Below are 24,075 nucleotides of genomic sequence, written 5' to 3'. Positions count from 1 at the left end.
ATTCTTTTGTGGTCAGAAAACACACTTTGTATGATTTAGTTCATTCAGACTTTACTGAATCATATTTTATGGGCTAGCATATAGTCTATCTAAATGAACATTTTATGTGCCCTTGAAAGTAATGTATGGCCTGCAGTTGTCAGGTATAATGTCTCTCATAAATGCCAAGTATATCAAAGTGGTTGATTGTGTTGTTCAGATTTTCTATATTCTTAATGATTTGGGGGTTCTAGTTGTTGAGGGGCATTAAAATCTTTATAATTCTGGATTATATACTTTTCTCTTTAGTTCTATCAGTGTTTGTTTAATGTATTTTGAAACTCTTATTCAGATACACACACTTAATTGTAATGTCTTTCTGATGAACTAATCCTTTTATTATGGTGAAATATTACTTACCATCTCTGGCAATATTTCTTGTCTTGAAGTCTTTGTGCAATATTAATGCAGTAATTCCAGTTTCATATGCTTACTATTTTCATAGTATATTTTTTCCATTTTATAATTTCAACCAATCAGTATCTTTTATTTGAATGACACCTCTGTTCTAGATATGATATTGTAGTATGTTCTACTTATCTACTGCTTTGTAGCAAACTACTACAAATCTTAGATGCTTACATAATAACCATTTTATTTCTCAGGATTGTTTGGGCAGGACTTGGCTGTGCAGTTCTGCTCTTTTGTGTTGGGTTCTTCACTTGGCTGCATCCATTTGAACCGAGCTGGAAGATCCAAGAAGTTTCACTCACTTGAAACTTGTCTTTGTCCAAGAGGCTAGTTTAGGCTTATCATGGTTTGGTGTCCTCAGGGTCTTTCAGCTTTTTACATGATAGCTGGCTTCTTTGTCATCAAAATGGTCATTCTAAGTTCATGTGTACCTTTTTCTTCCTTGTTAACAGAAACAATATTTGTTCAGGTAATTTATTTTCAGCCCTGGTATCCTTTAGGGGAGGCTGTGCCCATCTCTATTCCCAGAGGATGGAAACAGATGTTTAATAACCTAATCATGATAACTCTGTTCTTCTTGCCTGGGACTAGTTTAGAAATAGACCTGTGACACAATTCTGAATGAGGTTTAAGGTAGAGTCAGAAGATGGGCCTCTAGGAAAGTGTTCCTCGGGTCTCAAAAAGAGACACAACAAAGGAATGTCCCTTTTTTCTAATGCTGGATATTATTATTTGCATATGACACCTGGAATTGCCTAGCCATCTTTCCTCCATGAAGGAAGGACATAAAAGGACAAGTCAAAATCCTGTGATCTCCTAAGAGAAATATAGAAAAAAATCTGGGTCCTTACTGAGATACTAAATCAATCAACCTTGGAACCACAATATTTCCCCCTCCCCCAGTTTTATTGAGATACAATTGACATATAAGATTGTATCCATTTAAGGCATAGAACATAATGATTTGTTATATGTGTTATTGTTTAGTCACTAAGTCATGTCCTCTCTTTCATGACCCCATAGACTGTAGCCTGCCAGATTCCTCTGTCCATGGGATTTCCCAGGCAAGAATACTGGAGTGGGTTGCAGTTGCCATTTCCTTTTTCAGGGAATCTTCCCAACTCAAGGATCAAACCCATGTCTTCTGCATTGCAGGTGGATTCTTTACCACTGAGCCACCTGGGAAGCCCTTGTTATATGTACGTCTTGTGAAATTATTACTGCAATAAGATAGGTTAACATCAGTCACCTCATATAGTTACAAACATCTTTTCCTTGTGATGAGAACTTTAAATTGTTACTAACTTAGCAATTTTCACATATACAATACAATATTGTTAACTACAGACACCATGCTATACACAGTATCCCCAGAACTTATTTTTTCTTATAACTGGAAGTGTATACCTTTTGACCACCACCTTCCCCTACTTCTCCCAGCCCCTCCCACCATCTTAGGCAACCACCAGACTGTTCTCTGTCTCTATGAGTTCAGTTATTTTAGGTTCCACATAGAGGTGAAATGATCATACTGTATTTATCTTTCTCTCTGGCTTATTTCATTTAGCATGATGCCTTCAAGGACTATCCCTGTTGTCACAAATGGGAGAACCATGAGATTTTTTTTTTCTTTTAGATTTTGCCCTTCTATTTTGTAAAATAAATTTTATATGCAGCCTAAAGCATTCTGAAGGATATGAGGAATAGGTTAAAATAGAAATGAAATGGAACCCAGAGTTATTAATCTTCTATTAAATAGTATAATTTTAGGGTAGGTTATTGGAGAGATGTTTAATACATTTAAATCCACACTACAAGTTACAAAATAGCAAAACACACAGTATGAATTTAAACCTGTACCTTATAATCAAATTAAAAGCCAAAGAAATAAAATTACTTTTTTTCCTCCAAATGGGATCATTACTTTGCAACTGGTGCCAGCAACAGAGCCACCATTGCATAGAGCTGGGGGTAAAATTCATGTTGTCAGAAAAGATTATCTTGAAGTTAAAATCACGATGACTAAGATCACATCTTTCAGCATTTCAATCAAATCAAAGATTTGGGTTTAAAAATCGACAACTGCCTGGAGTAGGAAATGGCAACCCACTCCAGTACTCTTGCCTGGAAAATCCCATGGACGGAGGAGCCTGGTAGGCTACAGTCCATGGGGTCGCAGAGTCCGACAGGACTGAGCGACTTCACTTTCAGTGTCTTCATAGACACGTGCAACGAGGTAGTAAATAGTTTAAAATAAATGATGCCTTTGCCTTCTCCGAAAATAAATAAATGAGGAAGTCGTTTATTAACAAACAATTTTTTAAAATCCATAACTGGTTTGTAAAGATAGGATTCAGAAGAAAAACCTAAAAGAAGCTCCAGATGATAGATCTTAGTAGAGCACAGTCATGTTTATCACAACTAGTGCTGTGTCTTAATCATAGATATATCTGTTTATTGACCGTCATATGACCGTAACTGTTTTAATTTGAATAAGTTTCATAAAAAACCTGTTTAGATTCACTCACTTTTTTTGACTTTTACGGAAGAGAAATGCTTAAGATATTGGGGCCAAAGCATGATTTTGCTCACTTTTCATGTTGTCTTGTCAAGTAAGGATATTAATTAAAAGCATCTTTCACCTGCTGTCATCATTATTTATTTTAAAAAATGACATTTAACTCACCAAAAGGATATAATCTTGGATTTCTAAAAGATTACATTTTGCTTTGTAAAATCACATGAATTTAATTTTGTTCATGTATTTATCACAGACAGCTGAAACTTCTTTGTGGATTGGCATGAGCCTGCAGCCATGTAGAAACCATTGATTTCAATCATTTTCTTCCAGATTTATTATAGACTGGAAAATGTTTACTTCATCCTTCTACACTTAAAATTAGCTCTTGTTCTTCTTCATTCAGTGACTATTTACTGTGTCTATGACATGCAAGATCTCATGGCAGTCACTGTGGAGAGCCTCAAAATGTGTAAGACCTAGCCCCTGACCTTTAGCTGCTGATGCCTTGGCCACAAGATGTGTCACAGAACCAGGTGGATCATGTGTTCTCTGCACCAAGTGTTTTATATTTATTAAAGTCTAAATGCCAGTAGATTTCTTTTCAGTTCTAGCTTAATTTCTTTCAGGTCTCCAACTTATATGTCTTTACTAATAGGCAGTCGAACAGTTAGCAGTGTGGGTTTTGATAGCTCTAGGAAGCCAGAAATGTAGTGTCGTAAGGAGTGAAGCTAATCAAAGGCCATAAAGGGACCATTACAGGAGAGTGTGAAGACTGCACCATCCTGTGAATGGGAGCCCAGCCACTCATGGACTCTCATCTTCTGTCCATTCTTCCAGCTCCTCACAGAGACCTCTCTTTACCTCTCTTTGAGCTAAATGGCTGGGGAAGCACCCCTGTTATTTCTGTGCTTTCTGATTCATCTAACCCTCAGAACTCTCTTCTAAGGACGTCTGAATTTGATCAAGACCATAACATGATTATGTTCTCACTACAAGTGGACTGTGAACTAAATGTATCAAGTTGGCTGCCGAGATCAATAGCCTTCCCTCTTTTTTTTCTTTTTCTTTTTTTTTTTTAAGCCAAGTTTCCTTCAGCAGAGGCCATTAGCAGACATTTTATCCATAACTCTGCACAGAGTCCTTACGCAGCATTTGCTGAACTTGTCTAGTGGGCAAAATTAGCTTCAACCCCTTGCTAATTTGGCTCCAGAATAAACAGCTCTTGTTTCTAAAGCAAACACTGAGCCATGTTTGAGAGTTTTGAAAGGATCGGCTAAGGGGAAGAGCGCTTAAACAAAACTAGTGATTTCCTCTAACACACACCCAACGGCACCTCTACATTATGTTCAAGTTTTTATTTCTACTACAAAACAGGGCTTCCCTGGTGGCTCAGATGATAAAGAATCTGTCTATAATGCAGTAGCCCCAGGTTCGACTACTGGGTTGGGAAGACCCCCTGGAGAAGGAAATGGCTACCCACTCCAGTATTCTTGCCTAGAGAATTCCATGGACAAAGACAGGGAGTCTGGCGGGCTATAGTCCATGGGGTCGCAAAGAGTCAGACACAACTGAGCGACTAACACTTTCACAAAACAGATCAACACAGGTAAGTAGAAGCAATAAAATATTATTAGTTCTGTCAAAATTTGACAGGACTTTTTGAAAGCCAGTCTATTTTGATTTAATCCCAACTTTTTTTTTTCTTTTCTGTGAGCTTGTTTTGTAATACATAAACATTTAAAACACTTTATTTCCAAAGTGGTCCTCCTCAAGTATCTTTTCTAAATGGTATATCAGGTCCCAATTGGTTAATTGGCAGTGCTAACTCCCAGTTTATATAACATGCAAGCCTAGGTATTATTGAAGCACTGATCGCCTATTTGGGGTTATTTAAAGAAAACACCCTAGAAATGGACTTCTTCTTACATATACTCAGTGTGATTTTGAAACACCATTGTCAGGAAATACAACCAATCCCTGAAACTTTTTTCCCCTGGGTTATCAGAGCCCGAGACAATTGATGACATTACATTGGTCGTTCATTTTAGATTCGTGGAGCCCACAAAAATCAATAGTTTTCCATTATCAGGTCCAGCTGGGTCACTAGTCTGTCAATGAGCTGTTACAATTGCTGTACAGGGGTGAGTCTGACCAGTCAATTGCTGCTGACAAGAGGAAAACATGCTGACAGCCACGGGAACAAGTCAGAACACAGATTTGCACTTCAGTTTGCCATCCAAAGAGACTCAGAGCAAGGCCATTTTCAAGACGTAGGGCACACTCCATGGGAGGCCTAGGGGAGGGGCTCCCCGCCTTGGTTTTATAGTACAAGTGCCTAAGGGCCCATCCTTGCTCCAGTCAATATCTCGGGTAGAGACTATCTGTGGTCACTGCCTTTGTTAGTCAGAGGGCACAGACCAGCCAGAATTGTCCCTAGACACCATCTTCTACCCCATATTGTACCCAGAGCAAGAGTGGAAGGAAGGAACTCTACTTTTACCACCACTGACTCAGATGTAACTGTGTGTGTGTGTGTGTGCATATGTGTGTGTGTGTGTATGTATATATATATACATACACTGGGGAATATAAAAACCTAAAGAGGAAGTAAATGGCCAAAGGCACCAAATATGAACAAATATGACTAATGACTAAATGTATTGCAAATGAATATTGACTGAAGGACGGAAGATCCCCTGGTGTTGGTATATAGGCTATTCCCTTGTTGTCTCTTTATTTGTAACATCATCTATACTTTGATCTCATCTTGAGATATTTTACTAAACCAAGCGTCTCTCTCATTGGTGTCTCATCTACAGCCACTCTGTTTGATGCAGTGGGCAGCAAGGGGAGCGAGTTCTAGTGTCGCCCTGCCCATAATAGGAAGTGTTGGGACAGAATGGTCAGCTCTGATAAGTATATGAAGTGCCCCACATTAATGAAATGGAGACATGCTTGCCTTGCCTACTACGTCCCAAGGTTGTCAGGAGAATCCAAAACAAGATCAATTGAGAGTAAGCTCTGCCCAAGTAAGTGACTCTGTGTGTATGTGTAAGCTATCCACACACGTGTTCAGAAGCAATTGAAAGAAGTCCTTCTTTTTCCAGAATAATTCACTTTTGGACTAGATTGAATGCTTTCCTTTTTTAGAAATGAAAGTCTCTCAGTCGTGTCCGACTCTTTGCGACTGCATGGACTGTCCAGACCCCATGGACTGCAGCCTGCCAGGTTCCTCTGTCCATGGAATTCTCCAGACAAGAATACTGGAGTGGGTAGCCATTCCCTTCTCCAGGGGATCTTCCCAACCCAGGAAGCGAACCCGGGTCTCCCTCACTGAAGGTGGATTTTTTACTGTCCAAGCCACCAGGGAAGCCTAAGTTCTTTAGAAGAGCCTATGACTATTCCATCATGAGAGAATGTCAAAAGTCAGAGGACAGCTCTGAAGGTCTTAATGGGTTTTGTGGCTCTCTAGTTGGTGGAGAAGAGGGTTGAGATGTTAGCAGAATAGACACACACTGTCTGGGTTCCTGCAGGCCGAGAGGCTTCCAAAGCAACATGAAGCTGTGCACTCCACCCTAGTTTTGTTTCAGACATCAAACTTATGAGCTCAAATGATAAATATTTTTAATTTGTTTCAATATTATGATTTTTAATGTTTCACTTTTATTAATATCTTTCAAGTATTCAATTCTAGCCTTTTTAAAAAAATGCCTCCGGTCTTGGGTTTGATTCTTTTGGAAATCAACATTCACTTGTGTTCCATCATCAAACAAAACTGAGAATCAACTGTGTTACTGGAAGCCAACCAGCTAGAGTTTTTTTCCTTTCCTTTTTTTATTACACCACCAAAAAAAAAAAATCATTTTCTTTAAATGAGTAAAAAAAAAGTAGTTTTAACAAGAGCAAATTTGCTCGTAATTAGATGAACCAGTCTTATGTCTTCCAGCACTTGGAAGCATGAAATTCATCAGAACTCTCATAGCATTAATTAAAAAGAATTTATGTTTTTTTAATAAAATGCTTCATGTTTTAGCTCCTTTATTCCTGCACGAAATGTGATTATGTGGGGGCTGAAGGGAATTCAGGTTAATATGTTGACACACTTAACAATGCAGGGTCAGGTTGCACAATACGCTTCACTGGTTTAGTTCACTACACCCCCTGACAGGGCCTAATCATCCCCTGCCCTAAAGGCAGAGGGAAAGAGAGGATTTTAATTACTGCTCTGTATGCAAGTTTGCCAGCATTAAATTGAGACATAATTAGGCCTCTGAATTTTAATAATTGTCCTAGCTAATTGGGCAGACAAGTACGTTATGCAGCATGGCGTGATTAGATAATTAGTATTTCCAAATGACAAAATTGGGCTCTTGATTACAAATTCTACATGAAGGGGGAAAAAGGTAGCAAGCAGATCTTTACAAGTCTATTAAGGGAGAGTTTAGCGATGTTGGTAATTTAAAGTCTATTAGGAAGCAACATTTCATTTTCAGAGCCTGAGGTCTGGGACCAAGGGCCTCTGGCCAGCTATGGCTCCTACTTAAGGCTTCTCTCCAGGGAGCTCTGTTTTCCCTGGGGTCTGTTGCATCTACCCTACCCCTCCACCTCCATCCAAACTTGGCAGTCATCACTGACCTTGGGTAAGGTCTCTTTGGCTAGACACCAGATGGCAGGTGATAAGTCTGAAAAAGAAATCGTGGAATGCGGGGAGTGTAGAACAGAGAAAGGGTAATCTACCCAGGTCTGGTGTATCTATAGTGTCTTTCCTTTGCACAGAGCTGTCATTTCATTCTTCTCCCAGAAGTCACCACTCATTTAATCATCAGCTCCATCACAACCTTTTGGTGGGAAATCTTAAATCAAAATCTTAAATGTTTGAGGTATTAAAGCACAGTGCCTTGACATGAAGTAAGTGCTTAATAAATATTAGCTCTTAAATTAATTACTTTGGAAGGTATAAGGTGGCTTGTAGAAGAAAGTTCTGGGTCTGGCTCTTTGCTGTGCTGGTACTCAAATGAGGCAAGGGTCCCCAGCCCCCTTGCTTTCTGAGAGAAGGATGCAGTGCCCCATTTATGCTTGGGGAGACCCAATGGTAACAGCTGCACCTACAACTCAAATATCTAACCAGACTTCTTTTCTCTCCATTCTTCAGAGGTTGGAATTGCAGACAAGTACCGCCATGCAGAAATCATGGGGGCAGTTAACTTTAAAAAAAAATGCAGTAAACTCTGCATCCTACCCCACCTGTGACTCACTCTCCATGTCACCTTATTGCCCACAGAGGCATACTAGAAACACTTCTAGCTTCTAAATTTTTCTCACAACCGTCAGTAGGCTGGGCTCTAGAGCTGTTTTTCAGGCAAGAGAACAATTAACTGGATACAAACCAGACTCCTTAAAAACGATTGATAGGTGGTTAGTGGATGACACTGTGATGAAAGTTAGGGGAAACTTGGAAGTTCTGAATGTATTCATATTCATATACATCACTGAGGATGACCAGGAGGAAAATAACAATGTCTCCATGGCTTGATCCAGTCAAGACAGCTTACCAGACCGAGTGAGAATTTCTTAAGACTTTCTCAGAACTTAGTGCCATCTCATTTTATGAATGATGGAAGCGTTCTGGCCGAGATTCCGGTTCAGAAAGCAGGGTTCTCTCCGTGGGTAATGTTTGTGTCACCCTGGCATAATCTCTACAGTATATAACACCTAAATAACAGAGAGAGGAGGGCAACACCCTGAGATTTGAGGAAAAAAAGAGACAAGTATAGAATGAGGACATTTTGCTAGAAATTTAGAAGGAAAGAGTAAGACATCATTTTCCAGGATGGTACTGAAAACAGGGGAAAACGGAGTGTGCGATCCTCATGCTTGAACTGCATCTCACAATAAGAAATCATCCCTTCTTAGGGCTTCGAGTCTCCCTGTTGCTCACAGGGACGCTGTTCCCCGTCACAGGAGCAGCCAGAACTGGCGCTGAGCTCTCGCCCTCACTGCACTTTCCAGATACCAGGAGGAAACATCATCCTTTGTAGGATGGTGGGAGAGGTAATTGTCAAAAGAACGTGCCTCCCCCCCGCCACCCCCGCCATCCCTCAATGTTGGGGCTTCTTTCCCGCTCTTTTTGAAGAAACGCATTTATGACTGATCGCTCAACACCTTGTTGGTTCTGATTGCAGGAAACACACCTTATAAATACACGATAACCATCCTGTAATAGTGTGACAATTTACTTCACAGTGCGTTTCGGGCTGCTAATTGATCGTTTCAGTCCAGGGACGATTTGGAATAAATTATAGCCATCAAAAGGATATCACAGCTCATTTTGGTGGAAGGATTTCCACGTCGCCTCGCGTTAGTCAGAGAGCCGATTGCTCCCGGCGGGCAGAGAGGAGGGGAGGGAACCGGCCCGGGAAAGGAGAGGCGGCGTGGGGTAGGGGGAGCGGGACAGGGCGGGGCCTAAGGGCCCGATGGGCGGGCCCGGCGGGGCGGGGCGGGGCGATGGGCGGGGCCGACGGCGGCGCGCAAGCGGCGGCTGCAGGTCCGCTGCTGGACGGTAGAGGCCTCCCTTCCGAGGCGGCGGCGCGGATGCTACCTGCTGGCGCTGGGCACCCCGGCGCGAGCCGTCGCGTCTTTCCCGGTGAGGTCCCTACGCTGCGCGGCCCAGCCAGGCCCAGTGTGAGTATTCCCCACGCGCTCCCCTCCCGCAGGCGGAGCACCCGTTTATCTGAAGTGAAAATCTCCGTCGGGCAGAGGGGCCGGGGTGCTCGCGTGACGGCATCTCACCTCCTGCTGGGGGCTTCCTGTCGGCGGGGTTCACCGCGGGAGCGGACGCGGTAACGTGGACCACCACTCTCTGGACTCACGGAAAGGGAGTAGCGAGGCGGGGAGGCGCCGCGGCGCCGTCGGGGGCTTTGTAGTTGGGGCCCATTGCTTCTGTAGCTCTGGTTCTCACGCCGCAGTTGGGGAGGGACGCGTGCGGAGTGTCTCGGCCGCGGAGGGAGCCTCGCCCACCAGCACCCGCAGAAGAGGGCGAGGAGGGGACTGGCGGGTCGGCGCCGGGAGGTGCTGCCGAGGTCGCGAGAGCGGCGGGTCACGCGCCGTGGAAGGCGGCGAGAGCGCGGCTTGAAACTCTGCCCCGGACGCGGAGGCCACGCCGAGCCGACCGACCCTGGACCCCACTCCTTCGGATCAGCTTCTCCAGCCCGCCCCGCAGGCCGCCGCGCCCTCGTTTCCATTTCATTTCTCGCAAAGAGTGTGCCGTCGCGTGGTGGTCATGGAGAAGGGAACTCCTATTCCTACATAGGGTTCGGCTTTGAAAAAAGAGTATTTTACTATTTCTGTCGCAGGCACTTGCCAGTCTGGCCTTCCCCTCCCCCGCCCACGAGACCTCCGGGCAACTTTCATTTTCTTCCTAAATTAGTCCATAAGGAAGATTGTGGCCCTTTGCTCACTTGTAGCAGACTCCATCCACTACCCCCCACCCCCGAATTCGTGCGCTCCAAGTCTCTTCGTTTTTTAGTCTTCTGTCACGCTAATAAATTTTGTCAATCTAGGGCACGGATGGGTCCATGCAGGCGATTTTGACAGCAGTCATCATACCAAGCTATTATGAAGTGTGATGTCAGTTTGGAGGACGGATAATATATGTCAGTTCTTGACACGCTTATCTTACAAGGAAACATCTGAGACCATCAGTAAGAGGCATTTTAATTCACACACCAAAAATATTTTGTGTTTGGTTGACATCTTTCAAAATGCTGAAAGTAGCATTTATCATTTTGTAGGTATTTATCAATGTACTCACAAAAGCCCCCATAGGAAGGAGGAGGGTTTTGTCTTGGTCCTGTTCTATCACATAAACCAAGGAACAGAGATGTTATGTGTCCTACCCAATAAATAGTCCTTATAAGCCAGTGATACAGCTGTATTTATAAGACCAAGCCGTGTATTTATTCTTATACCAAGACCATGTATTTATTCTTCTAAAACTGGAATAATGGAAAAAGGAAGAAACTGGTTATGTTTATATCTCTGTTGTGAAAGATAATTGTCTGCTAGCTTAAATGAGAAACCTTACGCTTTTAGCACAAGTGCTGTGTGAAATGATCCATTTATCTCAGGTATGGAAGTCAGGTAAATTTTCTGTAAAACCCAGTCTTAATTATTACTTCAAAAGTATGGCTTGGGTCCTAATGAATGAATTCTGAAATCTAAAGTGATCCAAATCTAAGCAGATGCTTTAGGCTTGATATTATGTAATAGTCAGCAACTTTATTTGCATGGACCAAATCCCATGGGAGTTAGTTTTATAATGCACTCTGCCTGTGTTCACCCAAGATACAGTTTTCTTTTCAATTCATTAATTCAGTAACTATTCATTATACCTATAATCTGTCAGCTTCACTTTGCCATTGAACATGATCCCTATAGGCATTTAATGCATAATTGTTGAACTGTAACTGGAATGTGGAAAATATGTATGTCTTCTTCAGGTTCAAGGAATATTGCTATAAAAGAGTTAAAAACCTGTGGCCTTTCATTCATATGAAAAATTGTATTGAGTACTCTCAAGTAGTAAATTAAAAGAAGAAAAATTAGAAATCAGAAAGTTTTCTCCAGTCTGTGCCCTATTCACAATGCCATATTTTTTTTTTCTCCTTAAGATTTTCAAAACAAAGTTTAAAGGACCTGCATGATTGAATGGGTTTATGATGTTCTTTTAATAATTTTAGGATATGTAACTTTCCTTAAAAAGGCTTAATTTTTATGATGATATGCTGAACTAGCTCATGCTATGTGAGTGAAGCACTCTGTTTTTAGTTAAAATCAAAACTGCATATCCTATTGCCCTCTAACCTGAAGTAAGAATTACCTGCAATTAAGCAAAGAAACACATGCCAAGTGTTTACACCTGTTTAAAGTTCATTTTCATTGGCTTGATAAAAATGGAAAAATATACCCAATATGTTCATCTCAATTATTTGTAGTTTCATCCCAAACAATATGAGATCCTTGAATATCAAAGATATTTTTGTGTGACATTTGTAAGATGCACCTAAAGAGTGTAAAATTTTGTTAAGTGCAATAATGAAAAATGTTAAGGATAATTTTATCCTTAACGCTAATATTGTGCTATAGGGATGAAATTGAGTAAAAGATAATGACTGTAAACTAATTCAGTCCACTGTATCAGAACTTACACATACATTTTAGTGTCCTTATCCAGCTAGTCATCTTGGAAGTCTGTCACTTACTGAAATGATGCTTCCACTGTTGACACTTCATTTTGAAGCTCTTCATTTGGGCACTCTTCAGCACCCACAGCACATCTTGTTAAAAGTTTTGAAAGTGGGAAATCATAGTCCTTTAAAGCCTTTCTGTGCCCTGAAGAGTTGGGTGATCAAGTCAGTGAATATAATTGGAGGTCAAAACAATTGGAAAGACTATTAGATGTCTTTCTTGAGTAGTTTTTAAACTAGTTCTAAAGTTATTATATAAACGTAGTTTGAACATTGGTAGCATCACTGGAATAAAAGTAGCTGCCAAGGGAAAGCTCTGAGAAAACTGTCCATTTGGAGCTTACAGCATCTCTTTGATTATCAATGACTTATTAATCTAACAATCATATACATCTCTAGTACAATGGAATGTAGTATGAGTGGTAGTAACGTTAGGCACTCAGTCATGTCTGACTTTGCAGTCCCACAGACTGTAGCCTACCAGGTTTCTCTGTCCACGGGATCCTCCAGACAAGAATACTGAAGTGGTTTGCCATTCCCTTCTCCAGAGGATCTTCCCAACCCAAGAAGCGAACCCAGCTCTCCTGCATTGCAGGCAGATTCTTGACCATCTGAGCTACAGGGAAATCCATTGAAATGCAGTATAGAGACACCTTATTTCAGAAAACTTTATTGTTAAGAATTTCATCTAGATTTTATAAGAGTTCAATTTTGCTGATATGATTATAGAAGCTGTTAAATTCTGGAATATGGGATTCAGTAGGAAAAATCCAAGATGGGCTAAAATCAGAATTACCCTATATACTTCTCTGGGCTTCCCAGGTGATGCTAGTGGTAAAGAACCTGCCTGCCAGTGCAGATGTAAGAGACATGGGTTTGATTCCTGGGTTGGGAAAATCCCCTGGAGTAGGAAATGGCAACCCACTCCAGTATTCCTGCCTGGAGGATCCCATGGATACAGGAACCTGGGAGACTATAGTCCATAGAGTTGCACAGAGTCAGACACGACTGAAGCAACTTAGCATTACACACATGCATATACTTCTCTAGATTAGGCGCCCCACATTCCTTGAAATATAGGAATCACACTCAGTTAAGAAATCAAACTTAACTTGTATTCTATTTAGTGAGCAAGGCATTTACCACAATAAAAAAAAAAAAAACCTCAGTGACCCTTCAACTGTAGTTGAAGTCTAACTTGTAGGTTGAAACATTTGTCATTTTTAAGTAGATGGTTGTGAATAGAGACCCAAAGTATGTATACACACGCACACATATATAGTGGAACCACTATATATACACACAGTATACACACAGTGGAACCACTATATACACACAGTATACACACAGTGGAACCACTATATATACACACAGTATACACACAGTGGAATCACTGTATATACACACAGTGTTTACACACAGTGGAACCACTATATATACACACAGTATACACACAGTGGAACCACTATATATACACACAGTGTTTACACACAGTGGAACCACTATATATACACACAGTGTTTACACACAGTGGAACCACTATATATACACACAGTGTTTACACACAGTGGAACCACTATATATACACACAGTGTTTACACACAGTGGAACCACTATATATACACACAGTGTTTACACACAGTGGAACCACTATATATACACACAGTGTTTACACACAGTGGAACCACTATATATACACACAGTGTTTACACACAGTGGAACCACTATATATACACACAGTGTTTACACACAGTGGAACCACTATATATACACACAGTGTTTACACACAGTGGAACCACTATATATACACACAGTGTTTACACACAGTGGAACCACTATATATACACACAGTGTTTACACACAGTGGAACCACTATATATACACACAGTGTTTACACACAGTGGAACCACTATATATACACACAGTGTTTACACACAGTGGAACCACTATATATACACACAGTGTTTACACACAGTGGAACCACTATATATACACAGTCTACACACAGTGGAACCACTATATGTACACATAGTATACACACAGTGGAACCACTATATGTACACATAGTATACACACAGTGGAACCACTATATGTACACACAGTATACACACAGTGGAACCACTATATGTACACACAGTCTACACACAGTGGAACCACTATATGTACACACAGTCTACACACAGTGGAACCACTATATGTACACACAGTATACACACAGTGGAACCACTGTGTGCTGCTGTAAGCTAACAATATGCTATGTGCTGTGCAAAATACAGAATCATGAAACTCCTTACTCTAAATTTAAATTCTTACAATAGTCAAGACCAGAATATGGTGATGCGGTAGAAGGACACTCAAGGAAAAGAGAGGGGGAGATGGGAAGAGATGGGTCATGGGGCTTTTGAATCATAATTAGTTGAATTCACTTAAGAGACATGCTTTCCAAAAACCACTGGCAAATAATTTAAAATCTGAGGAAATAATTCAAATTCAACACCAGCTGAGACTGTATGGAGAACCAAGAAAAGCAGAAAGAATTTAATTAGGTGAGTAGGAATTTTTCTAAGAATTCAGATCTAATATCTTCAGTATTAGATAGAGGGCCACAGGATCATTAGTGATTAGCAGGGATCCAGACTGTAATGATCAGGAGAGATCAAGACCAGAGGACAAAGATGAAAGAGTCCTCCTGCTTAAACTGAATGTTGCAAATGCTGATGCAACTTACAGAGAGGTCAACCAGCAGACAAAGAAATAGGGCAACAGTGCCAGATCGTCAAATGTGTTCCCCTCTTTCACCCCAGAGTTGATGGGCTATGGGGATTAACTAAGCTTGAGCGGAGACAAAAAAGAATATCCGTATTTCAACCGTTTATAAGATCTGGAACTTTGAGTTTTGTCTGCTTTGATGAGTTTGATTATTGCTTAGAAATTAGGGAAGGGGACCTGCTGCGCTCTGGATATCAGAGATATACCCAACTAAAAGGTCAGTAAACAAGGTGGAGAGATCCAGTTCTGGATTTTTTCTGGGGAAAAGACTTGTCTACTAGCAGACAAAATGGCTTCCTAAACTTTATATTACAAGTATCAAGAAGTGTCAGGTACCCAGCAAATCCTCAGAATATTCTATAGATTTAAAGAACCATCCAGATATTTCTTAATTTGACTCTAAATATTAAATTTTGTATATAGTATTTATAGTTTCAGGATTGGGGTGGAGGACTCTCTGTATGGCCAGGTGGTTATTTTTTAAAAAGTCTGGTTAGTATAGCTTGAAGCCCATTTCTTTCAGATAGAGAGGTTACTGGTTTTAGAGTTGCAGAATTCACGTGGATCAAGAATATAGAAACAACAGGAAATCGCCCTGAGAATTGGGAAATACCATATTGTAGAAAGTATCCTGGACTAGGAATAGGGACTAGGTTTATCATGTACCAGTTGTGTTACTTGAGGCAAATTTTCATTTTCTCATAGGCAAAATGTATATAGTACATTTATTTCAAGGGTGGTTTTGAGCCTTATCTGAGATGAAATAAATGGAAGGTCTGGGGTTACTAAATGCTGTGGGCATGCAAGCTTTTGTGTGCCACAACATGGGTTTTGTAGGTCAAGGTAAGGGTTGTAGCTGTTGAGCTGTCCAGATATTTAAAACCAAAATGTAAGTGAAGATGGAAACCTATCTTTGGGAATTTAGGGGAACAGACTAGTTTTCACATGAATACTAGAGAACAGTGAATCATAGTCATTATTCCCCCTTTTCTAAAATTTATAGGAAGTACCCTGTTGCCTTTGTAAGACGTTTTTGTTTGTTTGTTTTGTTGGACCTGTTGGAAATAAAGAAACCTGTGAGCTTGCTTGATGCTGTCAAGGCCACGTCTTCAGCACTGGCAGCGAAGCCGTAGTCTCCACGTGGGGAGAAGTAGCCAAGCATCTAGGCCTTGATTCTTGTACTCTCAGAAGTTCTTTTCTTAGAGAGTTTATGAATCCCTCTTGCCACCTACATGTCTTAGAAGAAAGCAAGCAAGAAACTAGATGGAGTGCCACGTATTGGTCAGCCCTGAATATTTTTTGTAATTGTTATTCTTCCACAGCAGCAGGCTATTAGAAAAGTTCTGTCTTTGATTTTCTCCTGTGTCTTTAAAAGGTAGAAGCTTGCTTGGGACAGGGTAGTCTACCTCATGGGATTGCAAAGAACTGGACGTGACTGCGCACACATACACATCTCAGCGAAACACCAATACAGATACACACAGTGGTGTCACTGGCTCCCACCAACCGGGGGTGGGGAGGGAGGATGGTTCCTAGAGAGAAGGGGAGAATAGAAGGGGTGGCTTGGGGTGGATACACTCATTCTTTCTTCTGTTGAGTTTCAGAGTCTACCCCACTAAAGAGGCAAACAGTGCCCTTACCTTAAGACATAGTTAGAGGGTATTTTCTGGAGGTTTATTGAGTATCCTCCACACATCGACACTTCATTAATTCACGTTGTGTGAAACAAAATGTGTTTGAGCCACTACAATGTACTGGTTAAGGAAAAGGAACCTTTGACTCAGATGGCTGTGTTTGAATATCAGATCTGCTACTTCTTGCTTGGTGGCTTGGGCAAGTTTCTTAATCTCTCTGAGCCCTGAGCGCCAGTTTATGTGCAAAAGGATAATAATAACAGTGTCTACTTTTTAGGATTATTGTGCATGAAGGTGCTCAACAAATGGAAGCTATATCATTAGGCTCTGGAGAGTGAGGAAGATAAAGAAATATAAGGCAAATTCCCCTCTTCAGGGAGCTTACAGTATGGTTGGAAGGGACCGCGAAAATGAAAACTGACGTTAACAGTACAGGGCAGAGAATAGGAGTGCCGAGTAAAAGCTGCAGATAATGACGGGTTCAGCAGGCTGCCGAGGACTAGGATGATAGTGAAAGATTTCAAGACAGAGGTGGAAATTTCTCTCTGGGATTTGTAGGCTGGGTGGGATTCAGATATGTATACTGGAGTTGAGAAGGCGTCCCAGATGGCAAGGAGAACACACGGTACTGCGGGAGTGAGAGTATGTCACGTGGAAAGTAAACCAGTTTCTAAGCCAGACAGAAAAGCATAAGAATCCTGTCTCTGCTGAGATCTTAGTTGGACAAGTACCTTAATTTCTTTAGTCTCAGTTTCTCCAGTCCTAAAATGGGTATAATCATACCTCATTAAATTGAAGGGAACTGAGATAATGTTTGTAAGGCCTAACATGTGCTTGCCACCTCACAAGTATTCAATAAAATGAAGATAATTCATGTGTTTTCAGGGAACGACAGGAGATCTGTCTTCCTGAAGAGCTGTCTTGCTGGTGTAGGCTAGTAGTGGAAAACAAGTCAGAAAAGGCCAGTTAGTGCCTATGGGCAGAGTGGAGGGGAGGCTTAAAGGCCGATTGAAGGAGCTGGGTGGGGTTGTTATATACTGTCAGCGCTCTTGAGGCTTTTGAGTGCAGTGCGGGTTTAGGAGAAATTAATCTCAAGGCACTCTGAAGGCTGTTTTGGGGGAAGGAAGAAACTCGCACATGTGTAAAGTAGTAAGGGTCTAGATTAGGATAGTGGTAAGGTTATTAGTGGCTTCCCTGATGGCTCAGTGGTAAAGAATTCGCCTACCAATGTAGGAGACTCAGGTTCAGTCTCTGGGTGGGAAAGATCCCCCTGGAGAAGGAAATGGCAACCCACTCCAGTATTCCTGCCTGAGAAATCCCATGGACAGAGGAGCCTGGCAGGCTACAGTCCATAGGGTCACAAAAGAGTCGGACATGACTTAGTGACTAAACAATAACAAAAGTTATTAGACCAGGTTGATGTGATCTCTTTAAAGTTTCTTTTGTAAAAGGAGATTAGAGTTCAGCAGTTTTCCAGAATAAAATCAGTATAGGTCCACAGCTTTGGAAAATACAACTCAATCAATATCCAGAGACTGTAGAAGGTGAGAAGTAACTTTAATGCTAAATAAATGCTAGAACTTGCTTCAGCTTATGAAATAGTCCTTTTTAAAGAAACTGTCCTTTTCCTGTTAATGCACATTAAGTGTGTGCCTATCACTGGTTTTCAGGAAAACACGGTATAGATCATGTATAATTGTTTGGAGTTTGAGGTTAGGGTTAAGTACCAAGTAGCATTGGGTTAAATGGGGAGGAGGCTGCAGCAAAGTGGTAATTTGATGACTTTATTTGGTGACAGTGTGACTTGGATGAGAAAATACTGTCTTCTCCCTGGGGTTTAGAAGTGATTTAATTAAAAACACAAACCTAGGAAATGGTTTTGGATACTAGGGAATTCATTTATGTTGTCTCTCTCACCACTCTTTTCTGTTCCTGGTAGTTTTGTAATGGGAGAATATATGGTGGATAATTGTATTTCTAAAGGAAGTCACACTGATTATATGGAGCCCATTTTTAAAATGTGAGGAAATTGAAACTGTTCAGTGGTAGACCTTAAACATTTTATGTAAGAAAGGCTGACTGGCCTCTGCTGGTTTCCAGAATTTTGCTGTAAGGGCAACCTGCTGCTTATAACTCTGGGGTATCTGGGGTGTCACAACAGTTAGCTGTGACTGTGCACTGCTTCCGTCAGGGAAGGTGCTCATGTAAGGGAGTGTGTGCAGTGGTTGGTAGGGAAAGGCAGGCCTTGTGAGGTTAGAGGCAGAGCAAGCTGTCCTGGTGTTCTGAACAGAGGCATGGAGTGTATTTCATTTCTCATCTCCTGAGTTTACTGAAATCTGCTGTGATAGCAGGGGGTAGAGAGAAAGCATGATGCTGTAAGGTTATTAAGATGCCAACATGCAGATTATATCCGGCTCTTGACACTCCCTTTCACTCCATCCTGGAAACAGAAGGCTATATAAGAAACCTATTCCAAGAGAAGGAAGGGGAGAAAGCAAAAGACATCTTCCTACTTTTTAATGAAAGAGTTTTTGAGTATATATTAATTTTGGATTTCTGGTGTCCGTTTTACCCTAAATAGACCATCCAAAGAAGCTCCTGGCTGAAACTCTGGCTAGGGGCTTCAGATCAGGGGCAGGTGGCCTTGGGCAGGGAGTCTTCAGGGTGTTCCTGGCATTAATTTTGCTGAAAAGAGCCTCACAAGAGACTCAGTCTCCCCTCCTGCATGAGTGGCAGGCATTGGGCCTCGGAGAGGGCCTCCATGCAAATTTCAGTCTTGCCCCCTCCTCCAACCCCTCTGTCTTCTGTTCCTGCAGTGGGACCTCTCTTTCTCCCTCTTCCCTCTTTTTTCAATTAAATGAATTAATTACCAGGCATTTAACTTTTTGCCAGACTCTTTCATTATGCCTGGAGTTGTTGCTGAGCGGCAAAGGAAGTAATAACATTCGCAGTGAGGGGCAAATCCTGTTAATGAACAAATTAAAGTTCAAACAGTGATTCAAGTTCACAACCTCTCTGTGGCTCTTCTCTTTAATAAGAGTTATACATGTTTCTTTCCTCGCTCTTTTCTCCCTTTTATTACTTTTTAAGCTTTTCATCAACACTGCTGGGGCATATTTGAGGCTCCCAACCTTTCAGCCCTGACAAGGACTCGAGCAGTTATAATCCCGTCTTAATTTGGCAACTTTTGTAAAACACATAAAGGGCCCAGGGTCACCTTTGGTTGGCAGAGCCCTGCGTGACCCTCTAGCTTTCACCCCCGCCAGGGCTTCGTGGGCCGCTTCTCTGGATCTGGTTTTCTTTCCTCTCTTGCATTTAGAGTCTGACTCAACTTCCCACCCCGAGGCACAGCCTGCAGGTACGGCCAGTGAGTATCCCCAGCCCTTGCCACTCTCGGTTCCCTCTGTAGTCAGCCTCTCCACGTGACAGGACAAAGGGGAGGTGGTGAGGAGGGGGAGGAGCCTCTGGATGAAAAGCTGAGAACCTCTACAGAGAAAGGAGTTTGGGGTAGGAAGGATGCCTGACCCCCTCCCCACCACCACTGTTACCAAATGCTGCTTGCCTGGCTGAAGGGACCTTGCCTGAAATGGTGCAGGAAGGCCCCAGGCCCCTTGCCCTTTGATGGACTGGCCAGGGCCTGACAGGAAGGGGGAAGGAGCTGGGGAGGCATACTTCTTCCCGCTCTGTTTTTCCAAAATGTGAATTTCGTGGGGGTCTTCTCCACAACCATGCTTGGCTTCTCACCACCATCCCCTGAGCGTAGCTTGATATAATCACCATGACAACTGCAATCTAGGAGCATACACATAATAGAGATGAAATAGACAAAAGATTAGCATGCCATGAAAAGTACAATAAGTTTCTTATTTAGCATTTAGATAACTATCTTTCCTTCGGAGCAAGCTTCAAAGTTGAAGCCAGTTTAGACCAAGAGGATTAATTCTTTCTCCCACATGCTTCATTGAATCTCTCATTACCAAACTTTGTCTGTATTGATGTAAGATTTGATTGAAGATTAGAGCATTTAGCAAATCTTGCTTTTCTGCATGTATCAGGTCCTTTCAAGCAGGGATCGCAGTGCCCAGTGGTCAATACCCTTACTTTTATCCAGTGTCTGCTTCATTTAAACTTAATCAACTCCATCAATGAACTGGAACAGGGAAACGTCCCTGCGGTAAGAATGTTGTGCTTTTGTGGGATAATTCTTTGCTCTTTCCCAATCCGTTGGCGTTAAATCTAAAATTGCACTATGATGAACTTTTTTTTTTTAATCAATATGATAATGACAATTGGGCCTGAATGCTCTGGTAGGACTTAGAGTAGACCAGGATCTGGCCTCCATTACTAAAACAACTTCTGGTCCTGCTATAGTCTTCCACCTTTTGTGTGGCTTTAATACCTTTTCTTCCCTGACATTGAATATTGCTCAAGCTGGAAAATGATGCATCTTTGTAGAGAAGGCTCATATGTCACAGCCAGAAAGTGAAGCAGACCGATTGGTTGTGTGAATTATCTGACTTGCTGCAGTGAATTATTTGCACTGTTTCCCTACCTAGTCAACAAGTTCCTGAGGTATAGTAGAGATCAATCAAAACTGACAGCCCGCGTGTGAAGGCTTTACTGTGTAAATCTGGCGCACTCATCCTGGCCATGCCAGCCCTGGCATCTGTATATCATTTTTATACTGCTACCAGTAGAGCAATTTCAAAAGTATTTGCAAGGAAAATGCGTGTCCCCATCTGTTCCTGGAAGCATAAATGTGCCACCTTCAGAGGGTTTTCACGGGTAATCATATCTTTAATGATCAACAGACTAGTGATATATACTTTTCCATAAAATGGGGTTTTCTTCACTTTATTGTGATTGGCTAGAATAAATAGCTTTTCCATATGTTAGAGAGATAAAATATAAGATTAGCAGAGGTCGTTTGTTGGATAGTAAACAAAAGAAACAATTCATTCCAAATAATCTTTGAAAAGAAGCAATGACAAAGTTAAGTTGCAATAACAGAGCATCTGGGGCCCCACATCAGAAAACAGACCTTGTTCCTCCTTGGAAAAGGAGCCGTTTAAGAGCAGAAACTCAGAGTCTTCTAGAGGACTCTGGTGGCTTATTCTCAGAGGTAGGGAGGGAAGGATCAGGGTAAGGAGGAGAGGCTAGACTAATACTTACTTGTTTATTTCTGTTTTAAGGTTGTATCTCCTTTCCCTTACCTGCTATTTGCCTGCCCTCACTGAAGCAAGCGCCCTGGGTAAGTTGGTGGGTGATGTGTTTAGAAAGCAGGAAAGTGCCACCCTGCTGAATTTCTCTTCAGGCCTACAGGGGATGAGGATTGTTTGTGCACTTGAACAGCTGACTTCCTCCTTGGGAGATTCTCTTCTCCCACAGAAAAGGGTGACCTCAGAAGGTGGGCAGATTGCTGGCCTTTGAAATTCCAAAGCCATGCAGAAGACACCTCAAGATTGCCAAAACCGCCAGAAATGCTCCTCCCCTGCCTCCCCTGCCCCCAAGGGTTCTTAGTAATCAATCCCACCTGTATAGGTTACAGTCTGAAGATACAATCAGGCCCTAACTACTATCTCGCCTACTCACATACATACATACAGAGCCCAGGAGCACTGCCCCAGCCCCAACCTTTTTTTGTTGTTTTTTTTTCCAGATGAAGATACTCCTAGTCTTTGGCAAAATTTGGAAGCGTTTCCTCCAGCTCTCTGTCCAGAAGTTGCAACTTGCCTGCTCAGGAATCTAATTCTTGTTTCCAGAATGCAGAGAGAACCTCCTATTTTGTGAAAGACTGATGTTAGTTGCAGGATACCTGAATCTAAACGATGTCTATGTCTTCAGCCTTTTAGCTCTCTAGAAAATAGGTGTAGAGCTATTGAGACCTGTTTTCTACAAGTCAAGTATTGAGAATGAGAAATTGAGGTGGAGGGGATGTTCTCTCTATACATTGAGACCAGGACCAGTTAGCACATTAATCTTAAACTGGTTCTTTATACTCTTTACAGCTATGTATTGTTACTGACCCTTTCGCTCTGGGAATAATGGGAGAAAAGCTCTGTCTTTTCTGTATATCTTACCCCTTATCTCATGTTCCATAGAAATTTTTGCTCTCTGCAAATGCCTGCTTCTCCGACTCCAGCAGTAGTGTGTGGGTATTAGTTTCAAAGTGGGAAATGTTGTTTTCAGACTCATCCCAAGGAGAAAGTCTCTCTTAGCATCTTAAATCCAACCCATGTTAATTTCCTCATCCCAGTGAGGTTTGGGAACAAATGACAGGACAATAGAAAAACAGCTTACTCCAAACCTATGGCCAAAGAAAAATGGAAAATCCACTGTCAAAAGGTTTTCTTCTCAAGTTTCTCCTTAAGTTTAGAAACAGAGTCTTACAGGCTGTGTTGCATGTAGACAGTCATAGGCTATATAAAAGATCTACAGATTGATCACACTTTGCCTGCTCTGAAATCACATTTACTATAGTATTGTGATTAAGATTAAAAGGAAAGTTACATGTGTGGTTTCCACATTGCATGTGATACACTGCAGATCCTCTGTGAATTTGCTTGCCACAAGGAAATCTTGGCACGAATAGTATATGAGGCATATTTTACACTCAAGTTTAGAAAATTGTACTTCCTGATTTCTGGGAGTTTGAAACTCATTTTGCATTGAATTTCTAGGTTTTCATAAAATGAAGTAATAAACCTCACCAACTGATTTTCTGTGGAAGAAATAAATGTGATGTTTGCTCCTTCTCTTGTCCAGGAGGACAGAGCTGTCACTACTACAGTTGGGCTATTTCCCACTCCATGCTTGTGTACTTAGGAGTCCTGTCTAACCCATAAGACTCTGCCAGGAACACTGCCATCCACCCCAGAGTAGAAGACATCTGCAGGGGCTCATGTTGGTTGAGGCTCTGAGTCATAGAACTGCAGGCATCTAGAGTTTTCCTAAACCTGGATTGGAGAGCCATTTGCAGCATATAGTCCTGTGCTGCTTCAAAGCCACAGATCTTGTACACATGCACATTTGTAGCAGAGGTGGAAGTCTTGGCAACTATTGAACAAAGATTTTAAAATTTAAAAACAAACATACTGTGTTCGTGTTCAGTGTGAAAATTACCCACACTCACAATGCTGTCTCTTTCCTGCCACAGTCTCACTGCCACCAGGCAGCCTCCTCAGTCTGGTGTTTCACAGAAAATATACTTAATTACAGATGAGCTACTGGGTGCCTGTATGTAACAATCTTTTTTGTTAATCAGTTTTATGAAAAGAAAAAAGCTCTCCCACCTTAGAAGAAAATATTGAACCTGAAACTTCCAGATTCTGCCTCATGATTATAAAAATGCTCAAGTGTATAATAGTAGTTGTTTTTTAGATGCACCTTAACAAGGCAGAGATGGGCAGGCAGTATGGTATTTTGGAAAGAAATTCAGTTTTTTAGAATAAGTCAT

At 41.6% G+C, this 24,075-nt stretch overlaps 1 protein-coding gene across 1 annotated transcript in view; it reads left to right on the top strand.

The window, feature by feature from the left end:
• The first annotated feature begins 5,870 nt into the window (after window positions 1–5,870).
• LOC147375784 (uncharacterized) overlaps window positions 5,871–24,075 on the top strand; it is a 23,392-nt gene continuing 5,187 nt past the window's right edge. The window contains exons 1-4 of the mRNA XM_086394053.1: window positions 5,871–6,000; window positions 9,439–9,652; window positions 21,812–21,870; window positions 22,279–24,075. The exon at window positions 22,279–24,075 is cut by the window's right edge and continues 611 nt beyond it. Coding sequence (XP_086250179.1) covers window positions 5,871–6,000; window positions 9,439–9,652; window positions 21,812–21,870; window positions 22,279–22,409 — 534 coding nt within the window. The 3' untranslated portion in view covers window positions 22,410–24,075. The remainder of the gene's footprint in view (window positions 6,001–9,438; window positions 9,653–21,811; window positions 21,871–22,278) is intronic.

Source organism: Bos grunniens, chromosome 3 (genome assembly GCF_055505025.1).
Source record: "Bos grunniens cultivar Pamir isolate PY7600 chromosome 3, Bosgru_T2T1.0, whole genome shotgun sequence".
Classification (NCBI taxonomy): Eukaryota; Metazoa; Chordata; class Mammalia; order Artiodactyla; family Bovidae; genus Bos; species Bos grunniens.
The sequence above is the reverse complement of the archived record's forward strand: the minus strand, read 5'-3'. Positions and strand labels throughout refer to the sequence as shown.